Source organism: Narcine bancroftii, chromosome 5, assembly GCF_036971445.1.
Source record: "Narcine bancroftii isolate sNarBan1 chromosome 5, sNarBan1.hap1, whole genome shotgun sequence".
Classification (NCBI taxonomy): Eukaryota; Metazoa; Chordata; class Chondrichthyes; order Torpediniformes; family Narcinidae; genus Narcine; species Narcine bancroftii.
The window spans coordinates 251952887-251976840 of NC_091473.1; the positions used below are offsets into that span (position 1 = coordinate 251952887).

Genomic DNA, 23954 nt, shown 5'->3' on the forward strand with positions numbered 1-23954 from the left:
CTAACTGCAATGTTAACTGACAAGGTTTCCTGAGTCCGGAACATTTGACATCACTTGGAGATGGGGGAACCACATATCTGTAAGGACTGGGGTTGAAATTAGGTAATCCAGCTCTGTACCACATTGGTCAGCTCATTTCAGAGGTGCAGCAGGTTGTATTGATTCAGCCTCAATGATTTGGGTTCAATCCTTGGGAACCCTGGTGTGGAGCTTGGAATTTCTCCCACCCTGGGCTGCAGCAGTTTCCACGCACGTCCATCAGATGTCGTTAATCAGTTGCTGTAAATTGGCCCAATTATAGGTGGGTGGGAAGATGGAAATGTGGGGAAATGGGATTCATGGAATTACTCAGAGAACTGGCAAGGACAATGGGCCAAATGGTCACTTTCTCCATGCTACTATCCTTCAAGAATGAGAATTGCATGCCTTGAACTTTGTACCATTCAGTGAGATCATGGGTGTCCTGACAGTGGACTAATTTAATTTCCCCAACCCATGTCACATGATTTCTTCAGTTTAAAAACTATTAATATTAAATTTAAAATTAATATTGGCATTTGAGGAAGAGAGTTCTAAATTTCCACCAATATCTCTCTGTAAAAATGTTTTCTAACTTCATCCAAAGGAATGGGCTTAATTTTACAGCCAAAACACCCCCCATGCTGACATGTCTGTCCATGGCACACAGCTTAGCGGGAACAGTGCCTACCACCCTCTCTCACTTGTGCACGTCAATCTGTTCAGGTTTTCATCCTATTGCAGATCTTCCCTCTTGGTCTCTGATCTCAACTTGCCTCCGATGACCTGAAGCATTAATGTTGCTTCCCTCTCCACAGATGCTCCGTGACCTGCTGAGTATCTCCAGCCTTTCCTATTTTATGCATTTCTGGTAACCCCCTCCCTGTTCTCTATTTTTCCTTTCTCCCCTCATCTCTCTGACTCTTTTCCTTCCCTTTTTCCTGCCCATCCTTCCTTCCTCCATCTCCCCACCTCTTTCCCTTCCTCCTATCTTTCTTAGCCCTCTCCCTTCTCCACCTTTCACCTCTCGGCTCTTCCCCTCCCACTGGCATTCCCTCTCACCTGAAAGCCTGTGCTCCTCCTCCTCCCCCCCCCCCCCACTCTTCTCAACACCTTATTTCAGTGACTGCTAAATCTTTGGACCCCTGATGAAGGGCTCATGCTTGAAAAGTCGACTGCCTATCGCTTTCCATGGATTCTGTGGGACCTGCTGTGTTCATTTAGCACTATTGTGCATTATTTCCTGTTTGATTTTTAATTTTTGTTGAAGCTTATTTCTTGAGGAATGTAGCAGAGCTTTCTTGAGATTGGTCTGTCAGGGTTTCTGGGAGCTGCAGGCTTTGCCAGCGTAACACTGACAGGTGAATTTCTCCGAGAGGTGCAGAAGATCCTCCGAGGACAGATGTCCATTTACTACAAGGCGCCCATTTACTTTCCTGTGGATCTTGAAGTTGTTGGGGTTCAAGTGAAGATAGTCATCAGAGTCCCAGTTCTTCCTCAGACACCTGCCCTTGTTTTGGCACAGCCACTTGCTGCACAGGTGAGCGGCATGGGTCACATTCAAGACGTAATGATTCAGAGTGTTATCAACGTGACTCTGCAGCATGCTGCAGGTGTGCTGAGAATAAGAACAAAGAGTTGTGAGCATCACATCACGGTTTATTCATTGACAAGACATGGACATTAATGTGGGAATGCAAGGAACATATCTTAGAGCCACTTCACGGTGCATTGTTCAATATCGGCTTGCCAATTAGCCTCCAAAATAGGAACAGGAGTCGGCCATCCGGCCCGTCGAGTCTTCTCCATCACTCAACGTGATCATGGCTGATCTGATGATGGCTCATCTCCCCCTACCTGCCTTTTCCCCATATCCCTTAATTTCCTTACTATGTAAAAATCTATCCAACCTTGTCTTATATATATTTGCTGAAGTCACCTCCACTGCTTCAATGGAAAGCAAATTCCACAGATTCATCACCCTCTGGGAAAAGCAGTTCCTCCTCATCTCCATCCTAAATCTACTACCCTGAAGTTTTCCCAAGATGAAGACTTCAGTTATCTCTCAGTGATTAAATGGCTTTACCCTTAACCTCTGGAATACCGGTGTTGCGTTCATGGCTAAAATCTATTGCCCAGCCCCTTGGGAAGATTTCAGCCTTGAGAATCACAAGTTGATCCATTGTGTTCCATCTTAAATATAAACGGAATGCTGGATGAACTCAACAGTTTAGATGGCTGAGGGGGAAATCTTATCAGAACCAGCCTTGTGAATCACCAAGTTGATCCGTTGTGTTCCATCTTAAATATAAACTGGAATGCTGGATGAACTCAACAGTTTAGATGGCTGAGGGGGAAATCTTATCAAAACCTACCCAATGTTCATCTCCATGGATGGAGAGCGGACAGGAGAAGATGTTTCCAGTAGTGGGAGAGTCTGGGACCAGGGGGCACAGCCTCAGAATAAAAGGACATCCCTTTTGAACAGAGATGGGGAGAAATTTCTTCATCCAGAGGAGGGGTGGGGGTTGAATCTGTGGGAATTTGCTGATATGGACAGCAGTGGAGGCCAGGGCATTGGGTAGATTTAAAGCAGAGATTGGCAGGTTCTTGATCAGTTAGGGTGTTAAAGGTCATGGGGGAGAAGGCAGGAGAATGTTGAGAGGAAAAACAGATCAGCAATGATTGAATGGCAGAGCAGACTTCATGGGCTAAATGGTCTAATTCTGCTCCATTGTCTTATTGTCATAGAAGCATAGAAAATTACAGCACAGAAACAGGCCCTTTGGTCCTTCTAATCTGTGTCACATCTGTGGAGGAAGCAGCCATTTCATGTTTTGGTTCAATGATCAGGGGTCATCGATCTGAAACATTAACTGTTTTTTCCCCCCACAGATGTATCACCATTAGCTGAGTTCTTCCACTCTTTCTGCTTTTGTTGCAGATGGCAGCCTCAGCAGTTTTATTTTCCGTTGATGACTGCAGACCTTCTTGCGGTGAAATTGGGGAAGAACTGCCAAGATTTAGATCCTGTTGGAGTGAGGGAGGATGTGCATCCTGGAGGTGAGGTGACTGCATTGCTGCAATTGTCTTGTTTGGAGTTAGGAAGATGCTTTTAGAATAACTTTAGCAAGTAGATGGCACTGCATCTTACAGATCACAAAAGCACGAGGTGCTGGAGGAACTCAGCCGGTCCCGCCGTGTCCGGAGGAAGTAAAGATACATAAATGATGTTTTGGGCCTGAGCCTGGAGGCAGGCATAAAAAGGCTGGGGAGAAGAGAAAGAAAGGGCAGGCGGGAGGAGTACAGACCAACAGACAAAAGGCGATAATTAGACATGGATAGAAGGGCAGGTAAGAATTGATCAGGAGATGGGTGGCTTTATGAATGCAGAGCTGGGGGAAAGAAGACAGAGGGAGGGAAGGGAGCTAATGGAAACTGGAGAAGGTATTCATAACATCTGGTTGGAGGTGCCTAGAAGGATGATGAGGTGTTGCTCTTCCAATTTTGGGTGATCTCAGCCTGGCAGTGCATTTGACCATGGACAGACATGTCAGTAAAGGATTGAGGTGGGGAATTGAAATGTGTGGCCATTGGGAGATCCTCCCTATTGTAGTGGACAGAGCTAAGGAGCTCAATGAAGCAATGTCCCAGTCTGTGCCCAGTCTCTCTGATGTAAAGGAGGGGACACCAGATGCAATAGTTGACCCCTGCAGATTCACAAGTGTTGCTTCATTTGGAAGGACTGTTTTCGGCTCCAAAGATGGAGAGGGTGGAGATGTGAGCACATGTGGAGCATCTCCCTGGAGTTGCAGGGGCATGTGCCAAGTGGCCAATTGGTGGGAAGGGAGGACGAGACAAAGGAGTCACGGAGGGAGTGGTCTCTGCAGAAGGGTTAGGGTTAGGGACCAAACGTTGATTGTATATCTTTGCCTCCTGTGGACACTGCGAAACCTGCTGAGTTCCTCCAGAATTTCTATGTTTTCACTACAATCACAGACGTTTGTGTTTGACTGCATTTTGCAGACAGTGGACATTGTGGAAAGAATGAATGTTTAGGGAAGTAAAGGGAGTACCAATCAATTGGGATGCTTTGTCCTGATTGGTGCTTAGTTTCCTGAATATTGTTGGTGCTACACTCTTCTGGACAACAGGAGGACTTTGTATTGGCCATCCTTGGAAGGGCGCTGGTGATGATGGAGGTGAGGCACCCACCATGGGGCACCCAGTTTCTCTCTGACCTACGTTTGCTGCTAAAGTACTTATGTGATTCTTCTAACCGAGGTTCTAGAAAAATGCAAGACCTGCATAAGTTGAGTAAACAGAGAGAAGCTGGCAGGACTCAGGATGTAAGGCATGTAAGGCAGCATCTGTAGAGAGAAACTGACAATCAACATTTTGTGATGGGATCATTTTTTGCAAAATGGTCCCAAGTTGAAATGTTGATTGTCCATTCCTCTCTACGGATGCTGCCTGATCAGTTCTCTGGCAATCTCTGGGACTTCGAGAAGTAGAACATGAGCAGGAGTGGTCACTTAACCATGCTTTCACTCTCCCAAGCAGGGACTGCACACTCACTGTGTCATTAGAAGGTGTAACAGGCAACCGGGCCACAGAATGAAGCAGGCAAATATATTACAATGAGCAATCAGTGAAGGGAATTCATGTACTAGATATAATAACCAAAAATCAACTACTAATAAAGGAAATCATTTGTTTTCTATAGTACTATGACACCAGGCTCATTGCAAACAATGTTTAAGAACAGGTAAAGTGAGAATGTAGGAAATAATGAGATTTGGAATAGGTCTCTTGTTGGAGAAAGCTCCCTGAAATTTTAAATTTTAAATTTAAATTTATTTTTTTCTAAATTTAGACACATAGCATGGTAAAAGACCATTGTGACCCGCAATTCTGTGCCACCCAATTTATACCCAATTAACCTACACCCCCCCCACCGGTACGTTTTGAATGATGATAGGAAACCGGAGCCCCCAGAGAAAACCCATGCAGATATGGGGAGAATGTACAAGCTCCTCACAGACAGCGCGGGATTCGAACCCTGGTCCTGATCACTGGCACTGTAAAGGTGTTGCGCTAACCACTACGCCAACTCTGCCACCCCCATAATATTGAAACAGGCCCTTCGACCCAACTGCTCCATCCCATTTTCCTGCATTTGCTCTAAACCTTTTCTAACCATGCATGGGCCACATGTATCTTCAATCAATGTATGTCAATATATCAACATCAAAAATATTCACACGTTTTTTTCATACTCCATTGAAGGTTAAGGATAGCACGTGGTGTTTTGAGATCATTGGTGAAAATTGGAAATATAATTTATTTGTTTAAATCAGTGCTTCTCAATCTTTTTCTTTCCACACACATATCACTTTAAGTAATCCCCATGCCATCGGTGCTCTGTGATTAGTAAGGGATTGGTTAAGGTGGGATGTGAGTGGGAAGGGAAGGTTGAGAATCACTGCTCTAGACCCAATTGTTACTGAAATATTTTGCTTGAGAAAAATTGTCATTGGCCCATTTCCTTTGGAGTTCTGAAACCGTGCACATAACGAGTCAATTAGGGACAATTAAAACAGAGGTTTTCAAACTTATTCTTCCCATCCACGTACCACCTTAAGCAATCCCTCACAGAGCACCTATGGCGTAGGGAATACTTAAAGTGGAATGTGAGTGGAAAGGAAAAGGTTGAGACACTGACTTAAATAAAGCTTTTCTGATGTGGTTCTTTTATCTTCGTCCACCTGCATTAACGTTGCTTTCTGCTGGATTGCTTTGATCCAATCGACTCAAAACTAAGATGTTACCAATGTTTCTCTAAGAGGATGGACAGAGACCCTATTTCTCATGAGGCTTGACATGTGGACGCAGTTCATGTTTATTCCTCTAGGTGGGGTGTCTGGGACCAGGAGTGAAACATGTAAGTCTGCAGAAGTTGAGAATGCAGTAAAAACACAGGAACTCAGCCAGTCTTTTTAGCATCCATAAAAAGCAAAGATATATTGCTGGTGTTTCATTAATAAGGGGATTGAGTTCAGGAGGAGAGAGGTCATGTTACAACTCTACAAATCTTTGGTGAAACCACACTTAGAGTATTGTGTTCAGTTCTGGTCACCTCATTATAGGAAGGATTTGGAAGCTATGGAGAGGGGGCAGAGGAGATTTACCAGGATGCTGCTTGGATTGGGAAACAAGACTTATGAGGCAAGGTTAGCAGAGCTGGGACTTTTCCCTTGGAGCATAGAAGGATGAGAAGTGACCTGATAGAGGTCAACAATATTATGAGGGGTGTAGATAGGGTGGATAGCCAGCACCTGTTTCCCAGGGCAGGATCAGCAAACACCATATGTACAAAGTTAAGGGGGGGGGGAATTTAGGGGAGACGTCAGGGGTAAGTTTTTTTTTACACTGAGCATGGTGGAGGCTGAAACATTAAGGACTTTTAAGATATTCTTAGACAGGAACATGGATGAAAGGAAAATAGAGGGTGAGAAGGTAGGGAGGGTTTAGTTTTTGTAAGGAATATAAGGGTTTATTATTTTGAGAGCTGAAGGGCCTGTACTGAGCTGTAGTTCTGTGCTCTATAAAGTATTGCTCCAATGATACCCAAAGTACTTCATTTCCATGCAGACTCGAAGCTGTGGCCACGACCTTGAACATTGATTAGGATAAGTATTAATCACAAATCTTACATTATTTAGCGTTGTATTTGAGCTTTCCCAAACCACGATCCCAGCTGCTCCGAGTGCTGCACTTTCACCAATTGTTCTCACGAGATCAGCCTGAGGAAACAATAAACAAGGACAAAGACCATCACTTGACCGAAACAGGAAAGGCTGCAGACACTGGGGCTGAGTGCAGCACACAAACCTGCTGGAGAAACTCACCAGGTCACGCTGCACCCATGGGAAGCAAAAAGTAACCAATGTTTCAGGCCTGGGCCCGTCGGGAATCAGAAAAAACATTGGGGGGAGGGGAGAGGAGGGAGGGAGGAAGGGGAAAGGGAAAAGGGGAAGAGCACAGGTGTAACAAGTAAGAGATCATAAGTGGATACAGGTGGGAGGGTAGAAGAGAAGCCGGCTGAAAAATAATATGTCAGATGGCTTTGAAGAATTGCTCTCTGATAGAGGAGGGAAGGAAGGGAAGGGGGTGGTAAGCTGAAGGACGAAGATAGAAGGTAGAGAAAGAGTGAGACTGGATGAGGGAGTTAACAGAAATTGGAGGTCAAGGTTAATACTGTCTGGTTGGAGACACCTGATACAGAACATAAGGTGCTGTTCCTCTATTTTGCTGGGTGCTCAGTTTGGTAGTACATGAAGCCACGGACAGGCATGTCAGGTAATGGTGTGTGGAATTAAAGAGACGGACCACTGGGGCAGAAAGAAGGGGCTGAATGAAGCGATCTCCCAGTCTGTGCCCGGTCTCCCTGATGCAAAGGAGGCCACAATGGGAGGACCGGATGCAAAAATGGTCCCTTACAGATTCTCAGGTAAAGAGTTGCTTCACTTGAAAAGTGAAATGGAGGTAGGGAGGAGGTGTCAGTGGAAGCCTACACTCCTTGTGGTCACAGGGGTAGGTATCAAGGTGGAAAAGGATGAGTGGTCGAAGGAGTCCGGGAGACCATCGCTCAATGGAGTCAGGGCCACTGAAGTCAAAGCAGCTGTGTTTTATGTGTTTCTTATTGGTAACTTTTACTGGTTGATGATTTTAGAGTTTTTATTTTGTGCAGGAGTCATGTTCCGTCCCAATTTTCCTTCTTATCATCTCTTTTCCACTCCTTTTATTGAGGAATTCTGGCATAATCTGGTGATGCTCAATTTTAAATATAAAGAGTACCTGGCCCTTCCGGCCTACGAGCCAATTAGCCTTCAACCTCCGGTAGGTTGGGAGGGAACTGGAGCATCCGGGAAAACTCACGCAGATGCGGGGAGAACGTACAAGCTACTTACGAACAGTGCGGGATTCACTGGTGCTGTAATAGCACTGTGCTAACGGCTACGCTAACCGTACTGTGTCTACTGGTGAAGATTCAGGAACTGCAACCCTGTTGGTTGTGAGAGAAACACTTCTATGAATAGATGTTGGACAATGTTTCAATGCATCCATAAAGAGTACTACTGTATTGAGGAGTCACTTTGATCATGGGTATTCCAAATTTTCCATCAGAATTCCTTATGATAGAAATTTAAGAGGTGCCCAGTTTAATTCTGCAATGTTATAGAGAACAGAGTCATGCAGTTATACAACATGGGTTCTTACCATGACTGCCAAAATGTTTGGCCTGGAAGTCAGCCTGAAGAAAACTGAGGTCCTCCATCAGCCAGCTCCCCACCATGACTACCAGCCCCCCCCCCACATCTCCATTGGGCACACAAAACTCAAAACGGTCAACCAGTTTACCTATTTCGGCTGCACAATTTCATCGGATGCAAGGATCGACAACGAGATAGACAACAGACTCGCCAAGGCAAATAGTGCCTTTGGAAGACTACACAAAAGAGTCTGGAAAAACAACCAACTGAAAAACCTCACAAAGATTAGCGTATACAGAGCCGTTGTCATACCCACACTCCTGTTCGGCTCCGAATCATGGGTCCTCTACCGGCATCACCTACGGCTCCTAGAACGCTTCCACCAGCGTGGTCTCCGCTCCATCCTCAACATTCACTGGAGCGACTTCATCCCTAACGTCGAAGTACTCGAGATGGCAGAGGCCGACAGCATCAAATCCACGCTGCTGAAGATCCAACTGCGCTGGGTAGGTCACGTCTCCAGAATGGAGGACCATCGCCTTCCCAAGATCGTGTTATATGGCGAGCTCTCCACTGGCCACAGAGACAGAAGTGCACCAAAGAAGAGGTACAAGAACTGCCTAAAGAAATCTCTTGGTGCCTGCCACATTGACCACTGCCAGTGGGCTGATATCGCCTCAAACCGTGCATCTTGGCGCCTCACAGTTCGGCGGGCAGCAACCTCCTTTGAAGAAGACCACAGAGCCCACCTCACTGACAAAAGACAAAGGAGAAAAAACCCAATACCCAACCCCAACCCACCAATTTTCCCTTGCAACCGCTGCAACCGTGTCTGCCTGTCCCTCATTGGACTTGTCAGCCACAAACGAGCCTGCAGCTGACGTGGACATTACCCCTCCATAAACTTTCGTCCACGAAGCCAAGCCAAAGGAAAGGGCTTACCATAGAACCATAGAATGCTATAGCACATAAACAGGCCCCTTCGGCCCTTCTAGTCTGCACCGAATCATTTTTTAAAACTCTTTGGCCTAGCCTGCCGATCTGAGCTGGATCCATTTGAATGTGGGATACATACTGGAAACTGCAGGCGCTGGAATCTGGAGCGACATGGTTAGTGTAGCGGCTAACGAAACACTGTTGCATCATCAGCGACTCAGGTTCGAATCCTGCGCTGTCTGTAAGAGTTTGCATGTTCTCCCTGTGTCTGCCCAGTTTTTTCCCGTTGGGGGGGGGGGGGGGGGTAATCAGGTTTCCTCCCAGCATTCAAAAACGGGGTTGTAATTCAATTGGGTGTAATTGGGTGGCATGGGATCATGGGCCAAAAGAGCCTGTTACCATGCTCTATGTCTAATTTAAAAAAAATTAAATTTAAGTGTAAAATTTAAAAGAAAACCCACCTGCTGGGAGAACTCAGAGAGTTGAGCCGCATGAGTAATTCTCCCAATGATACTGCCTGACCTGCTGAGCTCCTCCAGCAGCTGAGTTGATGCTCTCCTTTGCGTTTGGCCCATGCCCCTCTAAACCTTCCATATCCACGGTTCGGTCTAAACGTCTCTTAGATGTTGTAATTGCCCCTGCCTCTGCCACTTCCTTTGGCAGCTCACTCCACGTGCACAAGGATCTCTGTGTGACAAAGGTTGAGGGGGAATGGGCTCAGCGCAGACAGAGGTAATTGCAAAACATGGTAAGACGGTTCAATTCATCTCTCTGGGGGTTCAAAATGCAGGTTCATGGTATTTAATGGACCAGTGGGACCGATGTGGGACCCTTAATGTAAACCCAACATTCTGCGGTGCATCGATAAACCGACATCTCTGGAAGCCTTTCTTGTGACAGGGTGGTCGAAATACAGATAGTTCTCTGTCTCCATTATGTACCCGAAATTCTGGAGTTCTTCCAAATGGGACATGGAACACTTCTGCCCAGAGCAGATGTTGGGATTGGCTGCTATGCAGATGTGGCAGAAAGAACCCAATGCTTCATTTTACTGCAGCATACTAGGAAATCCATCCAATACAAGGGCTATCAGACTACCTTGCTCCTTGACCTTGCGCCCAGCTCAAAAGATCTGCGAGAGCCTAACTCCGATGCAACAGAAGACCCCAAAACATCAAGCAAGCTACTTAATATTCCTCTGCTCATCTAGGCAGGAGTCAGCGTCAGAATAGATCTAATCGGGGGAGGGGGGTCATTATGGTAACCGTGGGGAGGGGGGAACACAAGCTGCCATTCGATAACTCACTCAGTGGGGTGTGGAAGCACGTGCCATGGACCTCCTCTGTCTGCCACGCCCTCACACTTCCCCTTCCCTCCGACGTATCAGACAATCACTCGTGCTTATAATGCGTGGAGATGAAACCAGGTGATTCATTTTGGTGACACCCTCTCTGATGTCGTAACCCAATGCAGTCCCCAACACCCTAGTGTCGCTAGTGCTGCGGGTGGCACAATAACTCATTTGGGGGCTGCGTGGGCCATGAATGCCCCCCACATGACTCCAAGCCTGGCAAGTCTTCTTCCCGGCCTGTGGCTTATAGACATTACTCAGTGGCTCTCAATCATTCACCATTACTGGGGGTTCTCAATCATGGTGGCGGCGCAGAGGATGTTCTCCAAGTTGATTCCAGAGTCAAGCCTTAAGATTGGAGGAGTAGATTTAGGACAGAGATGAGGAGAAACTCCTCTCAGAAAGTAGTGACTCTGTGAATTTCTCAGGAACCATTAGCGGCTGCCTTAGTGAATATATTTCTGACACATATAGATCAATTTTTTACATAGTTGGGGCATTAAAAGTGATAGGAACAGGGGGTAAGTGGACCTGGGTCCATGATCTTATTGAATGGAAGGGCAGGCTTGACGTGCTGGACGGCCGACTCCTGGTCCTTTTTTTTTTAGGGTTCTTTGACTTTTAAACATTTCTTTTGTATTTCTACAACCTGCTCCACCTTTGGTGGGTTACCAAGTTGTGGGAAGGACAGAAACAGCATGCGAAGGGATAAAGATGGGCTAAGTGAGCAGGGAAGAAGTTGGCAGATGGAGTAGGATAGGGGAACATGTGAGGTTATCCACTTCAGAAGGAAGGAATTTAAAAAAAGTTCTATTTAAATGGAATGAGACAGTAACGCGTGGCAGTACGGAATGATTCAGAGTCTTAATAAATGAAATGGCAGAGGTTTGGCAAGTTGATACAGCAAGTAATAAAGAAATTAATGGACTATCACAAGAGGAGCCGAATGTGGGATGTTCACATGCAGTTTTACGGAGTGCACCTGGAGTATAAGACTCCTTTTATTGTCATGCAATAAAAGGTACGCTTCAAGTAAAAACCCAATGCTGCAGAAACTCAGCGGATTAATAGTGTCCTTTATATAGCAAAGGTAAAAATACAGAAATGATGTAATGCACCATCAATAACTCCAAAAGACTGAAGTTAAACGAACTGATAGGCTTTTATTAGCTTTAGAACAAAAGCACATCCATGCTGCCCGATTGTTCTGCAAAAAAATTGGGCAGGGTGCTGAGGAACATTTTGGATCCTGTGGGAAGAGCCACAGGCACAGTTGGCCATTGGGTGTGCTCAAAAAGACCAACATATACATCCTTATCAAGGTAAGGAAAAATGTCGGCAGGCATCCGAATAAAAGAGTAGGGAGGAAGAGGCTTGGTCGCAAAGGCAGGAGGTAATAGGTGGAGAAGGGAGGGAGGGTACAGCAGCAAGTGGGGGAGGATGGATGGATGGCTGGGAGGGAGGGGAAGCAGAACTGGAAGGGGGAGGGGAGGGGAGAGGAGAAGAGGTTAGCAGAAACCATAAAAGTTGATGTTAATGTCATTTGGCTGGAGAGTGTTCACCCAGCCATCCCCCCTTCCCTTGCTTGCTGCTGTCCCCTCCCTCCCTTCTCCACCTATCACCGAAACGTTGGTTATGTATTGTTATCTTTGCTCTATAAAGGTCACTGTTTGACCTGCTGAGTTTCTCCAGCATCCTGTTTTTACTTCAATCAGGATATCTGCAGACTTTTATATTTTATTTATGGTACACTTCAATGTTTGCCTGCCACAAGGCAAACAAAGAGCTACCATGAACATTGCCCAGTGGCCCCTAACAATAGGAGAAAGAGAAGCAAAAGGGAGACCCTTCGGAAACACGAGACACTAACCATGCACTATTTCAGGAAGAACATTGGAAGCAGTGTAGAGAAGGCCCATTCAGTTGTTTTCAAGGATGAAAGGGTTCACATACAAAGAGTGTTTGGGTAGATTAAGCCGCCACTCTTCTGAGTTGAGTAAAATGAGTAATTGGGTCATATAAGATTCTGAGTGGATCGATGAAGTGGATGCTGAGATGTTTCCGTGTGTGAGGTTATCTAGAACTGGAGGACATGGTTTCAGAATAAGGGGTGGCTTCTTATAAAGAGTGATGAGGAAGATTTTCTTCCTTCAGAGGGTAATGACTTGGAGAACTGTGGAGGGGATCAAGAAGCATGTGGAAAAGTTCGGGAAGTGGACTTGAGGGATATCCGATCTGTTATAGTCCAACTGAATGGTGGAGCATGTTTGAAGGGGTGAAGAATCAGAGTTCATCAAGATCATGGCTGATCTGGCTGTGGACTCAGCACCACCTGCCTGCCTGTTCCCCATAACCTTTAATCCCCCTACTCAGCAAACATCTATCTATCTGTGTCTTAAATAATAAGACAGTCTTCACAGCTTCCTCGGGCAGAGAACACATATTCTATAGGAAAAGCAGTTCCTATACAAATCCCAAATCTACTCCCCGAATCTTGAGGTAATATCCCCTAGTTCTGGTCTCTCTGAGTCGTCTGAAAACTTTATGAAAACTTTCCTGCCTCTATCTTATCTATCCCTTTCATAATTTTATACGTTTCTATAACAGACGCTCTCATTCTACTGAATTCAGGCAAGTTCAGATGCAGATGACTCAGTCTCCCCTCATTTCTGGAATTAACCTGGTGAACCTCCTCTGCATCACCTTCAAAGCCACCATGTCGTTTCTCAAAGAGACCAGACTGCACACTATACTCCAGATGTGGCCTCAACCTTGTACAGTTGCAGCAGAACCCCCACTGCTCCTAAATTCAATCTCTCCAGCAATGAAGGTTCCCCAGGGGCTCCCATTTCCTCCCACATACTGAGGGTGTAGGTTAAAGGGGTGTAATTGGGCGGTATGGAAACTTGTGCTGAAATGGCCTGTTACCATGCTGTATGCCGAAATTTAAAATAACAATAAATGGATTAAAAAAAAAATCATATCTCTAAATCCTGCTTCAGTCGACAACATCCAGTTTTGAGACATTAAGGAGATCAGGTGGTGCTGGTGGAGGGCCCTGACCTATAATCACATCCAATAGTCGAGAAGGGCCACGGAACAAAAGGGGAATCTCCTGCTCCTATTCAAACAAAAAAATCGAGGCCACCTGCAAATTGGAGGAACAACACAGTTGGTGTAACAGTTAGGGCAACTCGATTATAGTGGCAGCAATCAGGACTGGTCCAGGTTAGAATCCCGCGCTGTCTGAAAGGAGTTTGTATGTTCTCCCCGTGTCTGCGTGGGTTTTCTCCGGGGTCTCTGGTTTCTTCCCACCCTTCAAAAACGTACCGGAGGTGTAGGTTAATGGGGTGTAAATTGGGCAGTACGGACTTGTAGGGCCAAATTGGCCTATTTCAATGCTGTATGTCTAATTTTTAAAAAAGTGACAACACCATTTATTCTATCTTTGTACTCTCTAACCAGACGGCATTAACATCATCTTTTCCAATATCCTTTCACCTGTTCAAACGAGTCTGTCTTTCTAAAATACTTTTTAAAAATTTAGGCATGCAGCCCAGAAACGAGCCCTTCCGGCTCTCGAGCCTGCACCATCCAAATATTCCAATTATCCTACATCCCGGTACGTTTTTGAAAGGTGGGTGAAACCCGGGACACACACCCAGAGGAAACCCAGGCAGACACAGGAAGAACGTACAAGCTCCTTTCAGACAGTGCCGGATTTGAACCCAGCTTGCTGGCACTGCACTAGTGTTGCGTTAACCGCAATACCCAATATTTTTCCCTCATCCCTTTCTCCTTTCATCAAGCTCTCCTCTGCCCTCACTTCCCTTCCCTCTCCTATCGCAGAGCTCCGCTCTCCCCCATCACTTCTCAGCTTTTCTCTACCCTCCCATCCTGTATGACTTCTTACCTGTGAGCCTGGGTTCCTTCCCCTGCCTGTTCCTCCCGCTTCCCCTTTCCTCCCCCTCCACCACAGCCTGGTTTTTGCTTATGCCTGACGGAGTTCTGTCCTGAAACTTTTGTTACCCTTTCCTTCCTCTAGATGCGGTGTGACCTGTTGAGTTTCCCCAGCACGTTTGCGCTCTTCACTCCAGTTTCTATTTGTTTTGCTCTTACAGTGAATTACCCACTGCTTATCTTCTGCTTATACCCACTGTTTATTTTCTGCTTACCTCAGAGAGGGATTCATTAAAAGCATTGCGGTATACAGCTCTGGTGTAGACATAAACAGGAAGAGTATATTCTTCTTTGGAAAGAGTTGCCACCCTCATGGCCTCTTGCACACGATTCCGTGCAAACAGCTTCGCCTTATCAGAAGACTTCATCGCTTTATGCAGATAAATACTGGGGTAAAGCGCTGTGCTTTCTTGCCAAAGCCAGAGGAGTTTGTTGTTGCGTGATATTGCCTGTTGTGGGCACTTCCCTGTGTATGTCCAAAACCTATCCTTGTGCAGGTTGTTATAACAATTGGGGAACAGGTAGAAACCCCAGAGTTGGTTCGGCCTTAACTTTTTGCCGAGCCGCAGGGACTTTATGAAGAAAGTTTTTGCAGCTTCCTCGAATTCAGCCTTGGCAATAGCGGATGCATTTTGCAATGTTAAAGATAGGTCCCTCTGCTGTACCAGTTCAATGGACTGCCGTTGGTAAATAAGCATGCGGTTCCAATTCCGACTCCAGAGGGGTCTCCAGTTTTCCCAGTCAATAACTGCTAGACCCTTGGATGTGTTGGATGGGATTAACTTCTGAATATCATGCTCAGCTTTCTCCAAGTGTCTAACCATGTTGACCTGCTGAGGAATTCCACCGTTGAATTCCTGACCTGTCAGCTCGTTATAATGAGGATAATGTCCAATCATTCGTTTGAAGAATATCCTGACGTCCTGTTGAAACGGACGCTGTTGAGTGGTGGATATCATCGAGAATGATGGGAGGTTGAAGGTGACCCCAAATTTGCTCGCGCACAGCTCAGATGGTGCATTCCATATGGCAAGGAATGGATGTCTCTGCCTCAATGGAGGTGCAGTTTTCTGTGGTAATTGACTGGAGGATCCTGGAACAATCAAGAGGTGCCAAAAAACAATCAGCCCTTTAATGCAGCTGTTTCCCAAAGGTTTGAATACATCCATCCTGGTGAGGAATTTCCAGCCTCTGAAAGCAAAAAGGAGCAAACAAAATGTCTCTTGTAACATCTCAGTCCAGTGTTGAACTAAATCTTTAGGGGTCTCGCCCAGTGCCCCAAAGGACCACAATTTTTTTTGTTGAAACCAGCCAACCTCTGCAGCCGCGCTCCCGGTTCCACACAGAATACGATCCAAAAGGACCTCGGATGTCGGTGGCTCCCTGATTATATTGGAAGTTCAGATTGGAGAGCTCAGGTCCACCGCTGGAACCAGCAGGAGGCCGTGCGGCTGCAGAGGTTATGAGAGTGAAGGAGGCGTATCCACGGTAACTCTGAACGGACTCTGCTTCTCTTTCTCTCATTACTGGGCTAATGACATCTCTTTGGGTGTCTTTAAGACAAGCCAAGGTTAATAAATTTTATGCATTTAGGTTCATTTCAATAAAGGAATCTTAGAATCTTGAATAGCTGTCAGATCAGTTGGTTGAGAGGAATGAACTACCAGAGGAGGCAGTGGGAGCAGGGGCAATTACATTTAAAACACATTTGGACAGGTACTTTGATTCGAAAGGCAGAGAGAGCGAATAGGATTTCTGTCGACATGCACCTTAGTTGGCACAAAAGAGGTGTGCTGTATGATTCTATGATTCTTTGACATTAATTGTTAGAAAGGTACCAACATTTAAATAAACGTGATGTGATCTTTCTAAATTTTCATTGCTATTACATTTAACACAAACATTAGTCAAAGATTAGCTCAATGCATTGAATTTTTTGTTAAATATACTATTAAATGTGAAGCAAAGTTCACCGCCAGTTCTGTTTCAGGCAAGGAAGTTAAAATGGAGTGGGGTGTGTGATGTATGGTTAACAGATTATGGCTTTGGAAACAAAGTCAATTTACTTTGTAAGAGATTTTTTCTAACCAATAGGAAATGAAGCACAGGAACGTCTTCTATTAAAAACATTGCAATGAGTAGAGGAGAGTTTTAAAATGAATTGCAGTATAACTCCAATTATGTGAAATGGTCTGGACCGGCCCATTTCGGATAAATGTTTTCTTCAGAGAACTGGTCATTTTTAAAAAAAACAGGCCAGTAGCAACAACAAATTACTTGTAACAGCGTTTAAACAACTAGGGAAGGCTTTTTAAGCATTAAAATAATGTTTAATTCTCACCAAAAAATGCTGGTCTCCGCCAATTACTGACACTTCCCCACCGAGGCCCCACTCATGCTTGGAGCCTGAGGGTCCCAGTCCTGCCTGGGAGCTTGAGGACCCCGCTGCCACCAGGAGCCCAAAGTCCAATGCTCCCAGCACCGGGAGCCCGACGACCCCCCGAAAAATTTTTGGATAAGTAGGATTTTGGATAATCGGAGTTGTACTGTATATAAAATGAGTCTCAGCCACTTGTAGTGGCGTGAGGAACATAACGGCCGCAGGCAGCACAGTTAGTGTAGCGGTTAGCCCAATGCTATTAGAGTGCCAGCGACCGGGTTCAAGCACTGTCTGTAAGGAGTTTGTACATTCTCCCCTTATCTGTGTGGGTTTCAGTTTCAGAACATACGGGGGTTGTCAGGTAATCTGGATGCTATTGAGCGGCATGGGTTTAAATGGCCTGAATCAGCTTCTGCCGCGCTGTCAATAAATAAAAAAATGTTTAAAGAAACATAAAAGAGGTAGAGAAACATAAAAGCTGCAGATGCTGGAATCTTGAGCAGATAAAGAATTGCTGGAGGAACTCCAAAGTCAAACAACATCCATATAGAAATCATCAGTTTCTGGTCGGGACCCTTTATCGAGACTGAAGTCGGAAAGGGTGATATCGAGTGTATCAAGGAGACGAGCTAAAAGGTGATAGGGCATTGGACAGAAGGTAAGAGGGGTGGAGAGGCAGGAAGAAGGAGAAACCACTGGGGGAGGGAATAAGGAGTTGGTAAAGAAGAAATGGAAACGATGGATCCAGATAGAATTGGGGGTCACTGACAATTATCAAAATTGATGATCATGCTGTTATCAATCTACAATGGCTCCTTCTGGTTAGCTGAACACTTTAAGGTGTTCTATCTCCCTTTTCATGCTTTATTACACAAAATTGCCTTCTGCCTCAATTATAGGAAGGCTCCTGGTAGAACCAACCGCCCCCACCCCCCCAATCCATCAACAGGTTGGATCCTGCCAGCAGACCCCCCCCCACCCATCGACAGGTTGGATCCTGCCAGGAGACCCCCCTCACCCATCGACAGGTTGGATCCTGCCAGAAGACTGCCCCCCCCCACTCATCGACAGGTTGGATCCTGTCAGCAGACCACCCCCCCACCCGTTGACAGGTTGGATCCTGCCAGCAGACCCTCCCCCACCCGTCGACAGGTTGGATCCTGCCAGCAGACCACCCCCTTCCATCAGCAGGTCAGATTCTAACTCGCTGCTGCCACCCTCTAACACACATTCAGGCGCTGACCCTGGAAAGAGTCACCATCAGGGTCATCCGGCGTCGACACTGAGTCGCCATCAGGGTCATCCGGCGTCGACACTGAGTCGCCATCAGGGTCATCCGGCGTCGACACTGAGTCGCCATCAGGGTCGTCCGGCGTCGACACTGAGTCGCCATCAGGGTCGTCCGGCGTCGACACTGAGTCGCCATCAGGGTCGTCCGGCGTCGACACTGAGTCGCCATCAGGGTCGTCCGGCGTCGACACTGAGTCGCCATCAGGGTCGTCCGGCGTCGACACTGAGTCGCCATCAGGGTCGTCCGGCGTCGACACTGAGTCGCCATCAGCGTCGTCCCGCGTCGACACTGAGTCGCCATCAGGGTCGTCCGGCGTCGACACTGAGTCGCCATCAGGGTCGTCCGGCGTCGACACTGAGTCGCCATCAGGGTCGTCCGGCGTCGACACTGAGTCGCCATCAGGGTCGTCCGGCGTCGACACTGAGTCGCCATCAGGGTCGTCCGGCGTCGACTCTGAGTCGCCATCAGGGTCGTCCGGCGTCGACACTGAGTCGCCTTCAGTGTCATCAGGGTCGTCCGGCACCCCTCACAGTACGAGAGAAAGAGAAGCAAAAGAGAGTCCCTTCAGAGTCGCCGAGTGTCCATGGATTCGCCTCCAGCTCTCCTGCAGCCTCTTATTCAAACCATTGGCAACCTGAGCTCCAGACCCATGATCAGGGAGCTTTCAGCGCCCGAGGCCCTTCGGGAGCCCTCACTACCCACTTGAATCCCAGCTCTGATACCTGGATCCCATGAGCCGGTTCTTCTGACTGATAGACTGACATTTCCTGACAAGAGATTGGTCCTTCATTCTCATGAGTTCCCTCTTCTCACCTTTCATAAAGAGTAGAGAAACTTGTCCAATTCTTCAACTTAAATAAACAGTTCATGAATATCGTATACCTATCAATGAAAACTATCTGGAGGTCATCAGTATTGCCACTAATTTTCAGTTCCTATAATTTAACACACAATTCATTCAAACTAGCTATATTCAAGTTACAATTAGTGTGATCTAACCAAGTTAAAAATTTTAAAATGATTCCAGATAAAACATGGAAGATTATCTCCTACATTGAGAGTATATTAAAAACTACAAGACAGGTGATTCACAATGAGCTCAGGCCCGAAATATTGGTCACCATTTACATCCTATGGATGCTGCATGACCTGCTGAGTTTCACCAGCACATTTCTATCTTGCACTCGATCCCAGCCTCTGCAGGTTTTCTTAAAAACCAAGACAGGTGATTCCGCAAGTTTCAAGAGCTTAAATAAATAAAGTTTGGAATAACAGGGCAGAGAATTTTACCTTACTGGAGTTCAGAACAGAATAGAGTCATAATGTTTCACCAGACAGAAACAGGTTCTTTGGCTCAACTTGTCCATGGTGACCATGCTCAGCCTCTGTTTGGCCCATTAAGCCTTTCCTATCTACGTTCCTGTATAAAATGTGTTTGTACTTGCCTTTACCACTTCTTCTGCCAGTTAGTTTCACATAACTATCAGAATCAGGTTTATTGTCATGAACGCGTGTCACGAAATTTGTGGTTTGCAGCACCAGTGTGGTGGTGCAGAACAAGGTGCAAAAATCACTATAAATTAAAATTCCATAAATACAAGATTTTACAAAAATAAAGAACTCATGCAAAACAAGAGAAAAAGTGAGGTAGTGTCTAATGCCTGTTCAAAAATCTGACAGCGGAGGCTAGAAGCTGTTTTTGTAACTTTGATTGTGTATCTTCAGGCTCCTGTACCTCTTTCTGATGGTAGCAGTGAGAAAAGGGTGCTGAGGGTCTTTGATGTTTGACGTAGATGACTTTTCTACTCTCTGCATGAAAACATTGCCCCCTAGGACCCTTTTAAATCTTTCCCTGCTCACCTTAAATCCATGCCCTATCGTTTTGGCAGAAAAGGTTTCATTATTGTCATGTGAAATTCTCTAACTTTTGTCCACTGTAAAGGCAGACAGAAAGTCGCCACTTTGTCCAGAAACCTACAGCACCTGGTGTTCCTGGGCAGTCTCCCCTCTAAGTACTGACCAGTCTTGAGCCTGCTGAGCTTTCGAGATCAGATAATCTCAGGCGAACTCAGGCAGCTCAATTAGCACAGCGGTTCGTGCAATGCAGTTACAACGTCAGCGATCGAGACTGGGGTTCGAATCCCGTGCTGTCTGTAAGGAGTTTGTATGTTCTCCTCGTGTCTGTGTGGGTTTTCCCTGGAGACTCCAGTTTCCTCCTATCATTCGAAGTGTACCGAGGTTCTAGGTCAATTGGGTGAAAATGGGTGGCATGGGCTTGTGGGCCGAAAGGCCTGTTACTGTGCTGTGTGTCTAAATTAAAAAAAAATTATTTTAATTTTAGACTCCCCTACCATGGGCAAAAGATAGTGACTAAAGGATGCTGTACCTCAGACCAAGACTGCTCCCTCTACACCACAGGGCACAGATGGAAACCATCAACAAAAAATGTCCACAACTGGGCATAGTTCCTATGGAATAAAACAGTGAGCATATCAAGCTAGAACAGGGTCCACTGGCCATATTTGTAATAATTCTGACTGAGGTGGGAAAAATCCAAATGAAAATTATCACTGTAATTGTCATTTTTATTTTGAAAGAAACATGCTCTCAAGTAGAGGATTTATTTTTTGTTTCAGACATGGTCAGAAATATCTTATGGGTGTGTAACAGCCACAGAGGACATCAAAACCCAGCAGCAATAGATATTCACCAAAGACAATGATTACTTAAACAAAAGTTGCTTTTAATTTTCTTTAAACATAAAAACAGGATCAATCTTTAACATTATTATTAACTTAACCTAACAACCCTCTTCGAATTCTAAGCGCAGGCATATGTAATGTGCTTATGTTCAGGAAAGTTCTGTTTCATTGTCCAATCATTCACTTTTCACTTCTCTTTTTAAAATTTTTTTAAATTTTTCACACTGTGAACCATATCCATCAAAATACATACAAACATTTCACTTTTCACTTCTCCATGTTCACTGGTATCAGGCAATTCTCACACTGTGAACAGAATTCAACATTTATAATTTCCACCAGGCTCTGGTGCTTAAAGTTAAATGGTTACCGCTCAGGAAGGTTTTTGTTGGTTTCAGAGAGAGATTTGTTGCTTGTTGGACACACACAAACTGATTCTCTCCAGTCAGTCACTTCGGTGTCTTGCTCCAAATGATAACCTCTTCTTCCAGGTCACCACAGTAATAAGAGTTCCTCTTATTTCCCTTATTTCAGGAGAAACGCTCTAGCCAGCCATTTCCTCTTGTAAGGACTATAAGGGTTTTGAACAGGATGAACTCCAAACTCACAACCCATCTTTAAAATAGGGGTTTTCAACAAGCCTGCCAGCTTACCATGTTGTAGCCTCAACTGCTGCTATAGAACTGACTTCTCTTTCTCTCTCCAAAAGAGAAATCACCTCTTTTATTTCTCTCTCTCTCTCTGCTCCAAACCTAATTACTCTGTGAAATGTATCCTAAACAAAACCCCCACAATCTATCTCTTTTAAAGACATATTTATTGCAACGTAACTATTGCAACATACCTTGTAACAGCTGCACTAAACTAGTAAGTATGCTGGCAAACTGATTGGTACTGAAATAGATCAACAAGCATGGGATAGTTCAGAGGGAACGTCATAATGTCCACATCTGCTATGGTTCTTGATGGAATAAAACAGTGAGCACAGGCAGAGCTTGATGGAGTCTGCTGGCCACAGATGTAATAATTCTGACTGAGGTTGGTCAAAATGCAAATGAAAATGACGACGTAGGATCCCATTATCTTCAGTTCTTGTCTTCCTCATATGCTGAGGATATGCTCATGTGGATATTAGTATCCAAATATAATTCCATTTGCAAAATTATTTCCTCCAAAATATAAGCCAAGCTTAAAGGATCTCAAATTAGATCAGAAACTTGAGATAATCAAGAAACAATCAGTTTAAACATGAGGTTTACCTTTCAGTTCTTATGTTTCTTCCAAAACCCTCCGTTGACTTGCTTCAGGGCACTCTGAGCATCAGGCTGGTTGTAACCTTGCTTTATATAATTCAGATTTGAGTCAGTTTTCATTGGAAATCTAATGACTTCATAAGAACAAATGTTAAATTGCCAAATTGAATTTTGTTGAACGGATCTAAATTTGCTGACCTTCATGAGGTCCTGTGACAGCTGTTGTGGAAGATCAAATTTCTAAAATTACACCACAATCTTGTGTTTTCCTTCAGAATTGTTGTAAATTTTCATGATGTCGTGGATGAATTTTATTTCACAAGTTTGTGCAGCTGGAAGCAGTTCCTTGAGTTCATGGCTGAAGCCTTCCTGGAATTTTTTTGGGTAACACAACATTCCAATCAATAAGTTCCTGGTGGTTTGGAAGTGAATAGGCATCAGTCGACAAACCTTTTAACATCAGAGAGAGAAAAAAAGACTTTGTAGTTGTAAACATTTCCTCTCCCTCCCAAGTTGCAGCTCCCTCTGCTCAACATCTTCTGGTGAAACTGGATTTGAATAGAGTGAATATTCCAGTCATAATTTGAAGAGCTGATACTTAAGGTGGAATGGCCGTCCTTTTTACCCATGCTCCTTAGAGCTCATGAAAGCACCATATTAATTTGTAGTAAATACAGAATTGTCCAAAGCTTGGGTGACAAAGAAAAGCAAGTTAGGTAGTTTCTCCAAAATGGGCTCTCTGGTTGGATCACTCAGATCAGCAATTAATTCACCATTGATCACTAACTCTGTTAATACACTGAATGTTATTTATAATTCAAATAATGTTAATTGCGGACGAGAAAGGCTGTTTATATGGACGCCTCCCTCCAGTGTGCATTTACTTGAGCATTCATCTGATTTTAAATGATTTGAGAGGTGTTCACATGCTCTCCATTCTAAATTCCAAAGCTTGCATTAAAAAGTACTGTTCATGAATTGTTCGAATTTTGGTAATCAGCTGCTGTGCTGAGATTTGAACTCATTCGTTCTAGTGAACAGTAAAACACACACATAAGTTAGGTTTTTCTCTTCAGGAGAGCTTCCCCTCCTTTTCGTCATTAGGTGGCAAGGTTCCAGGCACCGATCCAGATGCTCTCTCTCTGCTCACATTTGTAGTTAGTAATTAAAACCACAATGCTGGAGAAACCCAGCAGGTCAAACAGAGTACTTGATGTTGCAAAAATAAAGATACAAAACCAACGTTTAGGGCTTGAGACCTTCATCAAGGTATGATGATGCCTCGCTGAAGGGTTCAGGCCCGAAACGTTGGTTATGGTACCTTGATGAAGGGCTCGGGACCGAAACGTTGGTTATGGTACCTTGATGAAGGGCTCAGGACCGAAAGGTTGGTTATGATACCTTGATGAAGGGCTCAGGCCCAAAATGTTGGTTATGGTACCTTGATGAAGGGCTCGGGACCGAAACGTTGGTTATGGTACCTTGATGAAGGGCTCAGGACCGAAAGGTTGGTTATGATACCTTGATGAAGGGCTCAGGCCCAAAATGTTGGTTATGGTACCTTGATGAAGGGCTCGGGACCGAAACGTTGGTTATGGTACCTTGATGAAGGGCTCAGGCCCGAAACGTTGGTTATGGTACCTTGATGAAGGGCTCAGGGCCGAAATGTTGGTGATGTATCGTTACCTTAAAGCACACTGTTTGACCTGCTGATTTTTTCCATCGTTGTGTTTGTTTTTTACTTCAGTCACAGCGTTTGCAGACTTTTGTGTTTTACGGGGTAGTTA

At 45.1% G+C, this 23954-nt stretch overlaps 1 protein-coding gene and 1 long non-coding RNA gene across 2 annotated transcripts in view; one reads left to right on the forward strand and one right to left on the reverse strand.

Moving 5' to 3' along the window:
* Positions 1 to 23954, forward strand: part of LOC138765201 (uncharacterized) — a 249914-nt gene that overhangs the window by 122577 nt on the left and 103383 nt on the right. The window lies entirely within an intron of this gene.
* LOC138765200 (hyaluronidase PH-20-like) lies at positions 1123 to 22216 on the reverse strand. The gene is made up of 4 exons (XM_069942140.1): positions 22174 to 22216; positions 14757 to 15732; positions 6735 to 6824; positions 1123 to 1636 (listed from the first exon to the last, which is right to left on the reverse strand). The coding sequence occupies exons 2-4, from the start codon at positions 15708 to 15710 to the stop codon at positions 1334 to 1336; spliced, it is 1347 nt and encodes a 448-aa protein (XP_069798241.1). The 5' UTR covers positions 15711 to 15732; positions 22174 to 22216; the 3' UTR covers positions 1123 to 1333.